Genomic DNA, 18,281 nt, shown 5'->3' with positions numbered 1-18,281 from the left:
AGGGACCCTCTGGGTTACTTGAGGGGGTTCCAGATGGACCTTACGGGTCTGTAACTCTGAGAGTGTACGAAATGGAACCAAATGGACCCTTACAGGTCTGTAAAAAGTTTGAGAACCACTGACCAATGTGATAAACCGGCTCTGGAAACAGTTCCAAATGTGATGGAACCGATTCCGGTTCCTCAATGTTGGATCCGGTTCCTCCAGGTTCCGGATCCCAACCCTAGTTTGGATGTGCCTGAGGGCTTAATGGGGGACAGGACATGGAGAAGAGAAAGTGTGTTTGTTTTTCTCGCTGTTGGATTTCACAATGAGTTTCATTCTTACTTTTTACTTTTTCTATTACAGCAACACCTGTTTGCATTCTATGTAAGAACACAGGTCAGTATTATCTGTGTTCAGATAAAATGAGCGTGGGTGGATGGGTGGTTCATAAATAAATGAATAGTGATCATGACTGTGCTCGCTGCCCAGTGAGCCCAATAACAATCAATATGAATGACAAATGACAAAAGTGTAATCAGTAATATAATAAAATGGAATGCTTTGATTACTATGTATGTCTCCAACGTCTATGTATACGTTGGAGACAAAGTAATCAAAGTACAGTTAGACAATCAGCATATTAACTTTTATAATAATTAGATGAACTAAAAGGTGATCATAGCTACACTTTGTTTGTAGAGAAGAGAAGAAGAGAAGTGTCAGGGTGCAAGTCACAGAGGTAGGACCTTAATTGCAGGACAAGAGGCACACGCAGATTTTAGATTATTTATTAACATGAAAACAGAAACACAAGGATCACTGGAAATCAACACTGGTATTACTATGAACTAACCATAAAGAATACAGAACACTATGACTACTATTTACAATCTGGAAAGAACAAACAACACACAGGAGTTTAAATGGATATTTCACTTTCAAATGTTTTGTTTTGGGTAATTTTAATGTCTACTTTTGTGAGCACCCCAGACAGTTTTTAAGTTGCTTGATTCAGTATTTAGACATTTGATATTCATTTTATCAGACACGCCCCCTTCCTATACAAACCCATTGTAACTTCGACCTCCATTTTAATCATGATAGATTCATTGAAAACACCTGTCCATGGTTCTGGTGACTGACATTGTCCTTCTAATGTGTGAGGGGGCCGTGTTTTTTCAATTACATTTTTCATTTCTTTTTTATAATTTTTGGTGGAAATTAATAATTTTTTAAATAAACTAAAAACAATAAAATAAAATGAATGAAAAAACGAATGGCCCCCTCACGTATTAGGAGGGCAGTATGAGTCACCAGAACCAAGGACGGGGGGTTTTCGATGAATCTATCATGGTTAAAATTGAGTTTTTAAGTACTTTGATTGAATATTTTTTGATTGAATATTTTATTAGGCAAAAATGTAAAACAGCACAGTTACATTTAAAATACTTGTAAAAATGTAAAACAGCACAGTTACATTTAAAATACTGTCTAAGATGTCTGTTCCAAAAAGTCCTTGCGGTCTTGTTTCCATTGAGGTCCTTGGTATTCAATTCATAGTCATATATAGTGGCACCAACAGTTCAAATATCAACACAAAAATACAGAAAAAAATACAATCTGTACAAACAATGGGAGGGGGGGGGGGTGAAAGTCTAAGCAATAATAACACTATATGTACAAACAATGGGGGGTGCGAGAGTCGCTTTTTTGAGACGATTATATTTATTTCATTGTGGTCACTACTATTTAATGTTTGGACTAAAAAACATCCATAGATGTGTTCTGACCTGAATGGCATGATGATATAGACAGAAATAGACAGAAAAGGCAATTCTGCAATGTGGCATATCAGCATATTTCCTGTATATTGTCTAATTCAGTGACTGGACTGACAGAAATGATTGAGACTATAACTGTTACTTGGATTAGATAAGTAGTGTCTAATGCAAGTATTTTGGTATGAAAATATGCATTTACTGGATCCATAACTCCATGTCTGGCATTTGTTACAAACTTAACGACTTGAAAATCGGTTTAAAATTCAGGGAGTTGTGATGATTTAATAGTGGAGAGGCCGTCTGCTTCAATTGACTATACAGCGGCCATTTTGGCATTTTTCATTGTAGAAACGGGTGGCATTTCATTAACTTAATAGCAAAATGGCCACCGTGTGAATATGGTCCGTTGACATAAATGTATTAGAAGGCTCAGCTTCCACTCCTGCAGTGGCCAATGAGGTATCTACGTTTCTGTATCTATGGGGAAGAGAAGAGAAGAGAAGATACGTAGGTTGTATCACGGTTGAGTCAGAAGATTGTAATGTTCTCTTCTCTTTTCTCACACTGTGTGAGAACTGACACACACTAAGACACAGGTTTGTATGAAGAACTCATGTTCCTAGTGGGTTTCTGGGTTGATGGATTCAAATGTAAATCAAAGACCATATGTGACCTCTAGACACAGTACCTATACATGTTCAACGTGGAGCGTGAACTGTTCTGGAGGAGGTCGAGAAGCGTATGAAGGGGGGGGTGCGACATGATCTGTTCTGGAGGTAATCTGAGTTCCCAGAAGTTTTTCGCCTCGCATACAAACGGGAGCGGCGAGGAACTTCTGGGCCAAAGCCCTGGTATTTGTGGGCGGGATGTAACTTACGCTCAGAATCTGAGCGGACACGCCTCTTACCGGTCTACTCGTCTAAAAAGTCCGACGAGAGGCAAACAGCAGTACACAACAATGGCGGCCGCAATTTCTCAAGGGGAAATTGCTTCCCGTCGCTCCTATTTACATGTAAGACCCACTGCATGTGGATCCCGCCCCCTTTTCTTCATTGGCTGTTGATTTGAATCAGAAATCAGTGGCCGCGCCCCTGCTGTCCAGGCTTTGAGCCGAAGCCTCCCAGACTATTCTGGAGGAGGTCGAGAAGCGTATGAAGGGGGGGGGGTGCGACATGATCTGTTCTGGAGGAGGTCGAGAAGCGTATGAAGCTAGGGGGTGCGGCATGATCTGTTGTGGGCGAGGTCGAGAAGTGTTGGTAGGGGGGTGCGGCATGATCTGTTGTGGGCGAGGTCGAGAAGTGTTGGTACGGGGGTGCTGAACCAGAGTTTTTCTTCCTGTCAAATCAAAAGACATACCTTATTATTTGATCATGGTTTTCAACCTTTTTCGTGCCAAGGACCCCTAAATTGATATACATTTGTCTGCGGACCCCCATCTGAAAATGTTTAGTGCCAGGGACCCCCATAGCAAAGTTAAAAGTTTTTAAAAAATCGCTTTCAAAAATATATATATTCAAAGATATGCACACAATTTCAAGATTTTTCAAAAAATAGCAGATCTACAAGCTCATAGTGCGGCACTCGGTGCCGCGTTATGAGCTTGTAGATCTGCTATTTTTCAATAGCCAAAGCTAAGTGGTTAAAATGATTGCGACGCTATGTTAACTAATTTAGCTGGGGACCCCCTGGTACTGGTTGAGAACCACTGATTTACATCATTTAAAGGGGCCACACCATGAATTTCATTTTTTTTTGGGGGGGGGGGGGGTATTTTTTGGGCTCCCCAGTGTCTCTTGTACCCCAATTTTTTTTTTAAACATTCAGTCATTCATTCTCATTTCAGAGATTTTCAGAATGGGCGTGTCTGAACAGGCCATTTCAGAATGGCAATGCAAGTGACATCACTTGCATTGATGCTGGCCAGACAGAATTGCTCAGTAGCCCCCCCCCTGCCCAAGAGGACGTTTTGGTATTGCAGCTGAAAGTGCTGTATAAGCCAGAGACAATTGACTTGGGATGAGTATATCTGAGTGATGATTTAGGCTCAAACCTTTTGAAAAAGGTTTGAGGGACATACACCATATGATATTAAATATCAAATCTTTTTTTTAAATTCATGTTGTAGATCCTTTAATGTCCAAAGAAATTACAGTAGTCTTATGGTACGTTTAGCCACACTTCGCTCCGCTCAACGCTTGACCCATGATGTGGTCGTGTGGCAGATGTGCTTAATGGTTGTCGAGAGATTGACTGAAATCTGACAGAAATTATAGCTGCCGTGTGGAAAGTAGCTAATGTTGATAATACAGTTTTAATATTGTTGGGGTAAATTTAATCAAGATTGATAAACTACAGTATGTGGTCTAATCTTTGACTAAAGTATTGTGTACAATACACGCAGAACTGTCTGTGGAATAGACAGGACACACACACACACACACACACACACACACACACACCAGCAAACGCTGCAAATTACAATCAGCACAAACACTGAAACTCCAACTCCAACTCCTACTCCATGTCCAGCTTTGGAGAAACACAATAACAATGAGAGTCCATGAGCCAGACAAGATTTCATTATCGAAAGAGTGGGCAAAACCATACCTATATTAAATTGTTTATAGGGTCAATATAAGTAAATAAATATACTGTATGATAACCTTTCCACAGGAGCAGCTTTTTCATATTTATCACACATTTTGTTATTTTCCCCATACGTACATGACAGGTGAAAAAATTACAACATTTAAAAAATAGTTATCATAATGAAACTTCCCCAGTTGATTACTTACATGAAGACAATGATTTATCGTATTACAAGTTTTCTGAAATTGTACATTTAAATATGCAAATTAAAAATATGCCCGAATTTGCATAACTTTCCAGAATCAACATTGGAACATTGGACAAAGCCAGAGTCAACATTCTTATTTCATTTTGTTAAGATGTTGGAGTCAAAGGTTTTTAACGTGGGAATATTCAATATCTGGCTCAATTTTGGGGCTCTGGCTCATGGACTAAATGCCCAATTTGCATATTTAAATATACAATTTCAGAAAACTTGTAATACGATAAATCATTGTCTTTATGTAAGTAATCAACTGGGGAAGTTTCATTATGATAACTATTTTTTAAATTTTGTAATTTTTTCACCTGTCATGTACGTATGGGGAAAATAACAAAATATGTGATAAATATGAAAAAGCTGCTCCTGTGGAAAGGTTATCATATATTTATTTACTTATATTGACCCTATAAACAATTTAATATAGGTATGGTTTTGCCCACTCTTTCAATAATCATTGCTCAATTTTGGGGCTCTGGCTCATGGACTATGAGAGGAGAAGTTAAAATATGCCGTTCTGATGTCATTGTCAGTTATTCTTGATTGATGAATAATGGTATTAGCAGTGATAGTATTACTGAAGCTGTAAATGCCATCATCAAGAAGACAATGCTCTGATGATGCAATCAGAGATAATGTTTGAAATAGAATTCAGATTTTTTTTTCATGCCCAAAAAATGTTGATCGTGAGATCATGAGAATGATCATGAGAATAATGTAAATGTGAGGAACATGGGCAAGTAAACAGTGGAGCTTTACTGCAGACAGGCTTCCCCACACCCCTATAAATGAATCCATTACAATAGTGAAAGGTCAACCGCATACAGTAGGTGGATTATGAGACATTGCCGAGCAGCCTTTTCTTGTCTTACCTGTTCTTTGGATATTTGATTTATAGATATTTCTTCCAAAGACTGACTCTGGATTCACGCATTCCTCTTTGCCGTCGGTTGTTGTCACACTGGGGATAGATGAAATATTATTGGTGATGGACAGCATGTAAAATTAATGGCACCTCACAGCATTATGACTTCTGCTGCATTCACGCTGGCAGCCACAAAAGATACAAAGCTACAAAGTCACGCAGTATATTTGTCGCCGAGTCACTATTGAAGTGTAGTTCAACATGCTCGTTGACGTGGAACGTGCGTCTGACGAGCGAAAACAATATTGAAGAAAATATAATGCCTGGGGCTAAATAGAACATGGAACTGGCTGACGAAAATAATTAGTTTTCCCCACAAAGAGCTTTGTTGCTGCAGTTGAAGCCAGCTCAACAGGGATTGTAGCTTTGTAGATTTTGTAGCAGCTACAAAACGTTGGTCATCGCTTTGTACCTTCATGTTGCTGGCTTCCATTCAGTGGTGATGTTGACAGCAAATTTTGATTCAGTTTTAGTCATGGTCTTTTGAATATAATTCCATGTAGTTTCAGTCATATTTTAGTCACCTGAAATGTCGACTAAAGTCGACTAAATCTACAGTTGATTTAGTCGACTAAAATGTAATTTGTGGCGGTGCCTTGATGGCGTCGTAATGGCTGATTTTACACTTGCTGAAATAGCCGATCTACAAGCTTGTAGATCTGCTATTTTCCGAGTGCAACCAAACATAATCGACTTGTCTTTTAGTTCTACTGGATCTCTTCTCCACCATAGTGCCTCCCTAACATTTTCATCTAGTTTTTATTCGTTGACGAAATTGTCAATGTATTTAGTTTTAGTCGTCGTAGCTTAGTTTTTATTTAGTTTTCGTCAGTGAAAAAAAGGTAGTCGACGAACATTTTTCGGCATAGTTTTTAGTCGACAAAATCAACACCGCTTCCATTGAAAATGAATGGTAGACTGTAGCTTTGTGTCTGTCGGTGTGAACGGAGCATTAGGCTTCTGTTTAGTAGAACCTTCTACTTACACAATCTCCCTGCTTGGACACAATGGAGACGCTTCATGTATCTCGGAATCCTTAACGAGACTTGAGTTCATGCTGTCGATTCCTTGATCTGGACATTTGCAGCTATCACGTTGACCTGTTTTTGCATTAAATTAATTAAATGTTAAAACCATTATCTGTTCTAACTAACCAAACTAGCAGAGTGCATATCTCCACCAGGCCTGATTGCCTACGCAGGGCCGTGTTAGTCCAGCCCTGGGGCGGTGCCTCAGGTTAGCTGCGCGCGCGCACACACACACACACACACACACACACACACACACACACACACACACACACACACACACACACACACACACACACACACACACACACACACACACAGGGGCTTCTATAGAGAGCACCTCCAAAACACTTATGCTTTCTGTCGATCTGCCTTTTCTAGCCCATTGAGGCCCGAGGTTCCGATTCTACAAAAAGTCTTCTAAATCCTAACAGTTTAAAAAAAAAAACTAATGTTGCTATGTCAGTGGTTTTCAAACTTTTTAATGTCAAGGAACCCCAAAATGTATGTATTTGGCCGCGGACCCCCATCTCAAAATATTTTGTTCCAGGGACCCCCCCCCCCCCAGAAGCAAAGATTTGAGTTAAAAATGTTTGCTTTAACCCGTTTTGGGCGGGAACCCCTATTTGTAACTATACCTTTCAAGACGGGAACCCCTTTTGGGGTTCATGTTGCTATGTACAGTATATATAGCAACATAATTTTTTTGTAATTTTTAAATACATATTTGAAGTTTTTCAAGGATTTAGAAGGCGTTTTTAGAATCGGCCTCAGGTCTAAATGGGTTAAAACAATATATATTAAAAGATTTGCACACATTTTCACGATTTTTCAAAAATAGCAGATCTACAAGCTCATAGCGCGGCACTCGGTGCCGCGCTATGAGCTTGTAGATCTGCTATTTTTGAATAGCCAAAGTGTAAAATAATGCTTTTTTTTAGCTCAAATCAAAAAGTGACACAGATGCGTTCCAGGTCGTAATGGGCGAGTCTTACCTGTTCTTCTGATATCATAGATGAACTTTCCCAAATTTGACTCTGGATTCACGCATGGCTTCTTGCCGTCAGTTGTTGTCACACTGGAGATGGATAAATAAATATTAATGATGGACATGCAGCGTCTAAAATGAATGGCACCGCACAGGAATATGATATTAAGGCTGTTTAACCCATTGAGACCTGAAGCCGATTTTACATGTCTCCTAAATCTCAACAGTATTCTGAAAAACTTTTCTATATCAGTGGTGCTCAATCTTTTTCATGTCAAGGACCCCCAAAATTATATGTATTTAGCCGCGGACCCCCATCAAAATATTTTGTTCCAGGGACCCCCAGAAGCAAAGATTTGAGTTAAAAATGTTCGCTTTAAAAAAGTATATATTCAAAGATTTGCACACATTTTCACGATTTTTCAAAAATAGCAGATCTACAAGCTCGTAGCGCGGTGCCGCGCTATGAGCTTGTATATCTGCTATTTTTGAATAGCCAAAGTGTAAAATAATGCTTTTTAGCTCAAATCTAAAAATTACACAGTTCCAGGTCTTAAAGGGTTAAAAACATTCTACTTACACGATCTCCCTGCCTGGACAGAACTGAGACACTTTATATATCTTGTAGTTTTTGATGAGACTCGGGTGCATGGAGGCGATTCCTTGAGCTGGACATGTGCAATTACCACGTTCACCTGTGGAATGAAGGGACAAGACACTTGGTTGCATTAAAATAATTAAATATGTTTTTTTTTTAAACTAACAACAGTAGCATAATAAAGAACACAATAAATAATCACATATAACATCTCCTCAGAACTAAAGTAAACCAGCAGAACAAGATACAATGACAAGATTAGAGAGTAAAAATCTGTAATTTGTCTATAAAAATAGATGACAGAATTGTCAAATCTATTGTTTTTCAAACCAATCTAACCATGTTCGAAATTATATGGTATTATCCAATTATTAGAAAATGTTGATGTCTACTTGATGTTCTTCTAGAAAAGTGTGCTCCTCAGAGCACAGATCTCCACCAGGCCTGCTTGCCCTACCCAGGGCTGTGTCAGTCGTGGGCTGCAGCCATCAGGACACAAGGAATTGTTGCGGGGGGGGAATGGAGTTTGTACGACTGATGGTGCAATTGTTCATGTTTGTGGCCATGGGGGCACAAACAAATGCAGAATGTTGTACCGTATGTCATAGAAAGGCTGTTTCCCCAGCTTCCTCGCATCCTGACATCTACACCCCATTACGTACACAACCCTGGCTAGGCAACCCAGCCTGGCACTGATATGCGCTCCACTGAGCGGCCTTTTTTTTTTTTACCTGCTCTTTTGAGAATGATAAACTTTCCCAAGTTTGACTCTGGATTCACACATGGCTTCTTCCCGTCAGTTGTTGTCACACTGGAGATGGATAAAAAAATACGAATGATGTACAGCATGTAAAATGAATGGCATCTCACATGTAACACTGTGTCATCAGTGGCGAATTCGTACACATAATTAATTAACTCTTATATAATGCTTAATACACATTAACTCATACATTAATTCATCATGAATAATTAATGGTTAAGTCACTATGACTTAACCAAAGATAATATACTGTATCATTAGTTAATGGTCACACATGGTGGGTTTGTAGTTTTTTTGGGTCTCTTCTATGCCCAGGATGAGTGCTCATAGGCGGGTAGCAGTAGCGAGGAGAGTCTGTCTCTGGTGGTGGTTGTTGTTTCAAAACTTCCATGTGGTGCATGGCTGTGTGTTAGGCTGACGGGGGTTTCCCAAGTTGGACTGGCTCACTGGAGGGGGACCCCCAGCCTAGGTCATCGTTTTCATCGTTAGTTAATCATTACTTATGCCTCAATTAATTATGAACTAAATGTTAAGTCATTATCAATTAATTAATTATAAATTGTTAAAGCGTTACTGAGCATTCTACTCACGTGATCTCCCTGCGTGGACAGAATCGAGACGCTTCATATATCTGGTCATTCTTAAAGAGTCTTGGATGCATGGAGTTGATTTCTTGACCTGAACATTTGCAGATAGGTGTACCTGTGGCATGAAGGGACGAGCATTTCAAATAATTAAATACTAATACTCTTCCTCAAATGCTGGCGGAGATATATGTGCTCTGCTGAGCAACCTTTTCTAGTCTTACCCCTTGTTTTGAATTGATAAAGAGACTTTCCCAAGTCTGACTCTGGATTCACACATTTCATTTGTTTAGATGTTGTCACACTGGAGATGAATAATATAACATTAGTGATGGACAGCATGTATATTGAATGACACCTCACAGGAATATGACTTAGGCTGCTGTTTAGAACATTCTACTTACGTGATCTCCCTGGCTGGACATGATAGAGACGCTTCGTATACCTTCTCATCCTTAATGAGACTTAAGCTCATGGAGTCGATTCCTTGTTCTGGACATTTGCAGACATCTTTACCTGTGGAATGAAGGGACAAGACGCAATAGTTAGACAGATGGCGCAATTGTTCACGTTTGTGGCCATGGCCTGCTACAGTATGTCACAGAAATACTATTGCCCCAGCGTCTTCACATCCTGACGGCAGCACCCCCCGAATTACACAGCCCTGGCTAGGCAACCCAGCCTGGCGGAGATATGCTCTCCACAAGCTTACCTTTTCTGATACTGAGAAACGTTTCCAAAATTGACCCTGGTTTCACGCATCTCTTGCCGTTAGTTGTTGTCACACTGGAGATGGATAAAATAATATCAGTGATGGACAGTATGTAAAATGAATGTCACCTCACAGGAATATGACTTAGGCTGCTGTTTAGAACATACATGGGCAAGTGATTGATTGGTTGATTTTATTAGGCAAAAAGAATGTAAAACATTTACATTTACATTCACAGTTACATTTATAATACTTTTGTCTAAAAGGTCTGTCCAAAAAAGTCCTTGTGGACTTTTTCCCGTTGGGGTCCTTGGTATTCATTTCATAGACATATATAGCAGCAACCAAACAGTTCAAATATCAACATAAAAATACAGAGAAAAAATAACACTATTTACAAAAAAAGAAGGGGAAAAAAAAGAAAAAAGAAAAAAGCATGAAAAAAGAAATACATATATATATATATATATATATATATATATATATATATATATATATATATATATATATATATATATATATATATATGTACAAAAAAAGGGAGGGGGGGGTCGTCTGTCTGCAGCCTCCACCTTCACTTAATGCGGCCCGCAGGTTAATATAGGATTACTGATATATTATTGATTTCAGCTGTTACAATTCCAAACATGCAAACATGACCCGCTTTAATTACTTCAGTCTATATTATAGTAGCTTAATGACTAGCATTAAAATTCTATTGTCTTTTTTATGTCCAATGTATTTGTATTTAAGTTCAACATAAGTATAACTAAATGCATTTGAAATAAAATGAAAATGTTACTTTTCAGGATTCCAATTTAAAAATAGCAAAAACTGATTCAGGATTCAAATTCAAAAGTAGCAAAAATAGCCGATATACAAGCTCAAAACGCGTCGCACTCAGTGGCGTTCCCAGTAATTACATTTAGGGCAGGCGAGATTCCTCTGGGGAAACAAGTTAACAACAACACTACACTGACTACAAAACTGAAAAACGTTAAAAACAATATGCAAGTATAATCAATCAATCAATTCTTCAGCAGTGGTCTCTTCATGTTGTAGTTTAGTAATGAATGGCTCAAGCTGCTCTCAGAACCCCTTTTATGCCAGGTGAGTAGGTGATGGCCCAGACCCCCACCCCTGGTGGCACTCCTAGCACCCCATGAAGACAAAGGCTACATTTGTATCACTATAGGCGAGGGTCGCTCTGCTCAATGGATACGGTGGTTTAGTTTAGTTTATTAGTTTATTACGGATCCCCATTAGTCCTCACCACAGTGAAGACTATTCTTCCTGGGGTCCAAACATTCACACTTTACAATACAATTAAAACATAATACAATGTAATTCTCCCATTGCATAGTTAAAAACAAACAACAAAAAAAATGATTGAAGATTTTGATCTTCACAAATTCTATAAATGATTACATAGTATAGCACCTTTTAGTTTGCAAATCAAGAAATTAAACAAAACAAAAATAATTTCATTTTTTTTTAAATAAAATAGTATATACAATTAATCATAATTCAAACATTAAACAACTAACTAAATCTAACTGTTTGACTAATCACGGCTTCCTTCAATTTCTTTTTGAAGCTTGATTTATTGTCTATCCGTATTATATGTGGTGGTAGCCCATTCCAATATGTTCCTGCTCTATACATTACTGTTTTTTTAAGTGCATTAGTTCTAGGTATTAAAGCCAAAGTAAATTGACCACCCATAGCCTGTCTTGTGTCATAGCCATGTCTAGTATTGGTGGGTTGTATCTGTGACAACAAATGTGCAGGTTTACCAGTATGATAGATGTTAAATAAAAATGTCACTAGACTACAAGCCAACCTTTGATCCACTCTCATCCAAGACAGTGCAGCATGCATCCACTCAACACTACTCCTCCCAGAGCAGCGCAGAGCGAGACGTGCTGCTCTGTTCTGAGTGAGCTGAAGTTTGTCCAAGTCCTTTTTTGAAGCACTGGACCAAACCGTTGGGCAATAATCAAGACTGGACAAAACTAGTGATTGTAACACAAGTTTAACTGTTGAACCAGTCAACAGATGTACTCCTCTTCTTATCATTGAAATGTTACTACTCATTGTATTCACCATTTTGTTAATTTGCATCGTCCAAGACAGTGTTTCATCAATAATCACGCCCAACAATTTGGCCTCTTTAACCTGTTCAATAACAGCACCTTGTAAAACAAGACTTAGTTCAGGATTAGATCTCAGCATATATCTAGAACCCAGCATAATACTCTTTGTTTTTAAAACATTCAGCTTTAGCCTATTTTCACTAACCCAGTTAGAAACCAGCATTAACTCCTCTTGCAACAACATATTAACAGAAACAGAATTTCCACTTGATACATACATTGTAGTGTCATCTGCATAGATTTCCATACATGCACTGTTTAGTACATGTGGTAAATCATTAACAAAAATTGAATAAAGCAATGGGCCTAGACAACTTCCCTGGGGGACACCACATTGAGGGGTCACCATCTCTGATAATGTACCATTAAACACTACACATTGTTGCCTGTTAACCAAATAACTATTCATTAATTCAATAGCACTTTCTTTAAAATGATATGCTGATAACTTTCTGAGCAGCAACTCATGATCTATTATATCGAATGCTGCGCTAAAGTCCAAAAGCACAGCACCCACCATTGACTTCATGTCAATATTTTTAAGCCAGTTGTCAGTAAGCGCTGTGAGTGCTGTGCTTGTGGAATATCCAACCTTATATGCATGCTGACGCTCAGAGTTAATGCTGTGTTCTTCAAAGTAACATTGCATTTGTTTGTATATAACTTTCTCCATCAATTTACTTAGCACCGGTAGAATACTCACTGGCCTACTATTTGGACCAGTGAATGGTTCCCTACTGCTTTTTGGCAGTGGAGTAACCTTTGCAATTTTCCATAGCTGTGGATAAACACAATTTTCAATACATAAATTAAAAATATGGCATATCGGTGCCACAATACACGTGACTGCCAACTTCAGCAACCCACCATCTAAATGATCAACTCCGCATGGCTTATCACTTTTAATTGAAAATAAAAGCTTTTCTACCTCTTCTATTCCTATTCTCTTGAATTCAAAATTACAGACCTTGTCCTTCATTATCTTATTTTTTATAATTGAATCAGAAAGTCTGCCACTAACTGGTAGCATCTGATCTCGAATTGTGCTTACTTTATTAGTGAAAAAGTTATTCAAGTAATTTGCTATATCAACTGGTCTAGTGATAAACTTACCCTCCACCTCTATAAATGAAGGCACTTTGCCCATTTTATCCCTACCCACCGCTTCATTGAATATTGTCCACAATTTTTTACTGTCATATTTACATTCCTCAAATTTAAATTGATAGTGGTGTTTCTTCTTATGTCTATTCATTTTAGTAATTTTGTTCCGAAGGGCTCGATACTTTTGCCAGGTATCAGGGCAGCCAGATGCAATAGCAGACTGCTTAAGCAAATCTCTCTCTTTCATAAATTGTTTTAACTCATCATCAATCCAGGGGGCTTTGATCCTCCTAACAGTACGCTTTTTAATTGGGGCGTGTTTATCACAAATATTCGAAAATAAGGTTGTAAATATCATTAATGCAGTGTCTGTATCCTTACAGTCAAGAACTAAATCCCAATTCATATTTTTCAAATCTTTAACAAAATTATCCTCAGAAAATGCCTTATACATTCTTTTATTAATGATCTTAGGCCCACTTTTGGGCACCTTCGCTTTCCAAGTTGTTGCAATTATGTTATGATCGCTAAAACCCACATGTACAGAAATTGCTTTAGAGCATTTTTCTGGGGCATTTGTAAAAAAATGATCTATACATGAGGACGAGCGTGAACCGTCTCTATTAAAATGAATTCTAGTAGGCAGGTTCACAATCTGAGACAAATTGTATACAGTGGCTGCATCACTCAACTTTCTTTTCAAAGAACAATTACTAGAAAACCAATCCACATTCATATCTCCTGCAAATAATATTTCATAATTAGAATCGGTCACATTTTGCAACATCGTGCAAATATTATTCAAATAGTCAATACCAGAACTAGGTGGCCTATAGCAACAGCATGTTAAAATAGGCTTCATATGTGGTAAGTGCACTTGTAGCCATAGAGCTTCTACACCATTTATACCTAAGTCTTTTCTAATTTTTACAGGGATATGATCCTGAATGTAAAACGCTGTCCCTCCTCCATATTCATCTCTATCCAATCGAATAATGTCGTATCCTTGAATAGCCAACTCAGAATCCTGTATGTTTTCATCTAAGTGTGTTTCTGTGATAGCCATTACATGAATATTATTTTCATTCAAAATAGGACACAGCTCAGTGACCTTATTTCTTAGACTACATATGTTTAAATGTGCAAACCTTAACCCTTTTTTTGGTAATTTTATAGACATTTAGAAAAACTGAAAATTAAAAAAATAAGAAAAGAAAAACAGCACACAGTTAAAAACCTAAACATGACCTCCTCTAATCAGACCCACTATCTCTCCCCTGCTGGCGACCAGGGCGAATAATTAGCTTGTCACGTCGCAGAACAGCAAAAAGACCATTCTTTCTTGCCTCCATCATCTTTGGTAGTAGCTCTTTCCTCCTAAGTCTGACAGCTTCTGTATAATCTTCATTAATAAATATATTTTTACCTTTGAGTTTGTTTGCCCTTCCTAGCACTGTTTCCCTGTCCTTAAACCTCAGGAGCTTAACAACAATGGAGCGCGGCCTGTCATATTTTTTTCCAGACCCCTGTTCCCTGTTAGCCTCAGCTTGGGTACTGGACCTCGTGACAATTTTTCCTGTACGATGAGCCCTTTCAATCTCTATCTTAGTAGGGTCTAAATGGAGATTTTCTCTGAACATATCCTGCACTTTCAGTTCAGTGTCAGCCCATGTTTCACCATCAGTCTCTGGAATACCATCAATAATTAGGTTATTTCGCCTTGATTGACCCTCAAGATATTCTGATTTAGAATCAGTTGAGATGGAAGATTCCCCAAGTTTCCCAATGTCCTTATCAAATGTTTTGCAGTCCAAGGAAAGCCTGCTGCATGACTCTTTGAGTTGGTCCACATCCTTCTGTGTGAATTGGAGGCTAGTTTTAATCTCCTCCACCTCTTTCAAAATACCATCCAGTCTTTTGCTGGTGTTATCCATAATAGTGTTCACAAAGCACTTATAGCTGTCCTCAAGTTGTTTCAAGGATTCTCTAAAGAAGTCTTTTTGTTGCTCCAATAGCTCATGCACATGAGCCATTGATACATTTTTAGCCATAATGGAACTTCCTGACCTGGTGGCTAGCTGCTGCCTGCTGGTGGTGGCTGCTCCTCAGCCTGGCCAGGTGGTGCTAGCTGCTGCTGGGGTCCAGGTGGTGCTAGCTGCTGCTGGGGTCCAGGTGGTGCTAGCTGCTGCTGGGGTCCAGGTGGTGCTAGCTGCTGCTGGGGTCCAGGTGGTGCTAGCTGCTGCTGGGGTCCAGGTGGTGCTAGCTGCTGCTGGGGTCCAGGTGGTGCTAGCTGCTGCTGGTGGCTCGGCCTGGTGGTGTCGGCTGCTGCTGGTGGCTCGGCCTGGTGGTGTCGGCTGCTGCTGGTGGCTCGGCCTGGTGGTGCCAGCTGCTGCTGGTGGTGGCTCGGCCTGGTGGTGCCAGCTGCTGCTGCTGGTGGCTCGGCCTGGTGGTGTCGGCTGCTGCTGGTGGCTCGGCCTGGTGGTGCCAGCTGCTGCTGGTGGTGGCTCGGCCTGGTGGTGCCGGCTGCTGCTGGTGGCTCGGCCTGGTGGTGCCAGCTGCTGCTGGTGGTGGCTCGGCCTGGTGGTGCCGGCTGCTGCTGGTGGCTCGGCCTGGTGGAGCTAGCTGCTGCTGGTGGCTCAGCCTGGTGGAGCCAGCTGCTGCTGGTGGCTCAGCCTGGATGCTGCTAGCTGCTGTTGCTCCTGCAGAGGCCAGGTGGCCTGGTGCTGCTAGCTGCTGCTCTGCTCTCTGCTCTCTGCTCTGCTCTCTGCTCTCTGCTCTGCTCTGCTCTGCTCGGTGGTGATTAGCTGCCTGCCTGCGTGAATGGACGAGGAGGCGGGCTAATGGTCCGACAGCCACTATTCTGTTTGGATTTTTTTCACTGCCTGTTTTTCGGTCTTTTACTTTTTCTTTTCTAGGGGAGGTGAGATTTTTGCCTCTATGGTGCGTACGCCACTGGTCGCACTGCGACATGTTTTGAGCTTGTAGATTGGCTATTTTTGCTACTTTTGTGTGACATAGAATGGCGAAAAAAGTTAAAATACGGCGAGACAGTGAGTGCAATGTGGCCCTCTGGAGTGAGTGTGGAAATATAGTGGCCCTCTCCATCATCAAAGTTGCATCACCCCTGGTTTAGAACAGTCTACTTACGTGAACTCCCTGCGTGGACAGTATGCAGACGGATGATATTCCTCGGACTCAAATGGTGGATGCAGGGAGTCGAGTGCTTTACCTGAACAGTCAAGTCTGCAGTTAGTTCTAACTGTGGAATGAAGGGACAAGACACTTAGTTGCAGGAACAGTTGCATTAAAATAATGATATTAAAGCCTTTATCTGCGTTTGTTTTCAAACAACATTAGCTGCAAACAAACATAATGACAGCAAATTATTCTAAACAGAACTAAAGTAAACCAGCAGAACAACACACAATGAAAAGATTAGATACCAGCAGTAAAAATGTGTCTTTTGTTTATAAAAATAGAGCTCAAACTCCCCGCAATCTTATGCTGCTGAGTTTTGGACAAAATGTGTAGGAGTAGTGGCAAAAAAAGAAAAACGCTTGTGCTTGTGCTTCTGCCTGTCTGGCAGAAATGGGGGGGACTTTTACGTGGAGTTGCAAAAACGGATTGTCTGACAATACTGTTCAAGAGTTATATAGGTCAAAATGTGAAGTGGCCAGTGGCCTGCACTGATCAGTCCAGCGTTTCCTGTCCGTCTTAGCAGTTGGAATCAGTTCAGAGGCCTTGGTATGGTGTAACCATATGGTGTATTTATTCACCGTCAAACAGGGTAAAACTGACCAGCACAACACATGATTCTCCACTCAACGCACAGACTCTGGTCCACTGGCAGCTTTTTATGCTCAGCTGGACTAATGAGTCTGGACTGTACCATTCTAAGGGGTGTATTCGAGGGTGAGCATCTTACAATAAATGCACCAATGACTCACCTGTTAGAGAGTAGCCCCCACCATTCGTCCGGAATGTCTTCGTTTCTGAGGGGGAGTTTTACTATTAAATTGCGGTGCTATAGATAGACAACCGATATACTGTAGCCAAATACAAATACTCTGTAAAAACCTTTATCACAATACAAATACAAAATACTGAGAAATGTATTTGAGATATTAATATATTAATTTGGGGTGCTATAAATAGACAACCGATATACTGTAGCCACGCATAACCAAATATAACTCTATAATCAATAATAATCAGAGCCTATTCATTAATATGAGTTGGTAGAGATGGGTGAAAATATATCAAAACATATTATGATACAAATGACAAATACTTGGTCCAAAAATGTATCACAATACAAATACAAAATACCTGATTAGATTGCATATTTTGAAAATACATTTCATAAAAATGTATGCAGTGATTTGTCAATTCATAGAATGACTGCCAATTATTAAATTAATTAATCACAGGAGTAGAGCAACACCGCTGACTACAATGCTATATCATTAGGGGAGAACGGGGTAAGATGAGCCACTTCTCACTTTCAACTTGTCCTGGAAGCAAGGCAGAATGAGATGGATGTAGCAATTGAAATTATGAGTAAGCATCTATGAAAAAGAGCCATAAAAATATGACTTAAAAAAAGAAAAGTCATTCAGCATAATTTGAGTAGCAAAGAAATGATAACAAATATGAATAATGATTAATATTAGGACAATTGGCTCACTTTGACCCAGAGCATTTGGTTAATTTTGCCCCACAGCCACCATTTTAGACAGAATCGGCAAGAATAATACTTCAGGTAATTTCTTTGCTAAATTGTTCACATGGTGTTAAACATTGTCAAAT

The 18,281-nt window shown here is 39.6% G+C and overlaps 1 protein-coding gene across 1 annotated transcript; it reads right to left on the bottom strand.

The window, feature by feature from the left end:
* Positions 1-3,954: 3,954 nt before the first annotated feature.
* On the bottom strand, positions 3,955-17,364 carry LOC308079011 (uncharacterized protein; the record flags this gene model as incomplete). Its single annotated transcript, XM_080420350.1, has 13 exons — positions 3,955-3,993; positions 4,246-4,295; positions 5,487-5,575; positions 6,525-6,639; positions 7,563-7,645; positions 8,136-8,250; positions 8,885-8,964; positions 9,507-9,618; positions 9,725-9,804; positions 9,905-10,016; positions 10,213-10,286; positions 16,620-16,731; positions 17,271-17,364. 13 exons carry the CDS (start codon positions 17,362-17,364, stop codon positions 3,955-3,957), a joined length of 1,155 nt encoding a protein of 384 aa, XP_080276476.1.
* Between the last annotated feature and the right edge of the window lie 917 nt (positions 17,365-18,281).

This window comes from Gymnoscopelus braueri (genome assembly GCF_963280865.1).
Source record: "Gymnoscopelus braueri genome assembly, chromosome: 22".
NCBI lineage: Eukaryota > Metazoa > Chordata > Actinopteri > Myctophiformes > Myctophidae > Gymnoscopelus > Gymnoscopelus braueri.
This window is presented reverse-complemented; position numbering and strand designations above follow the sequence as displayed.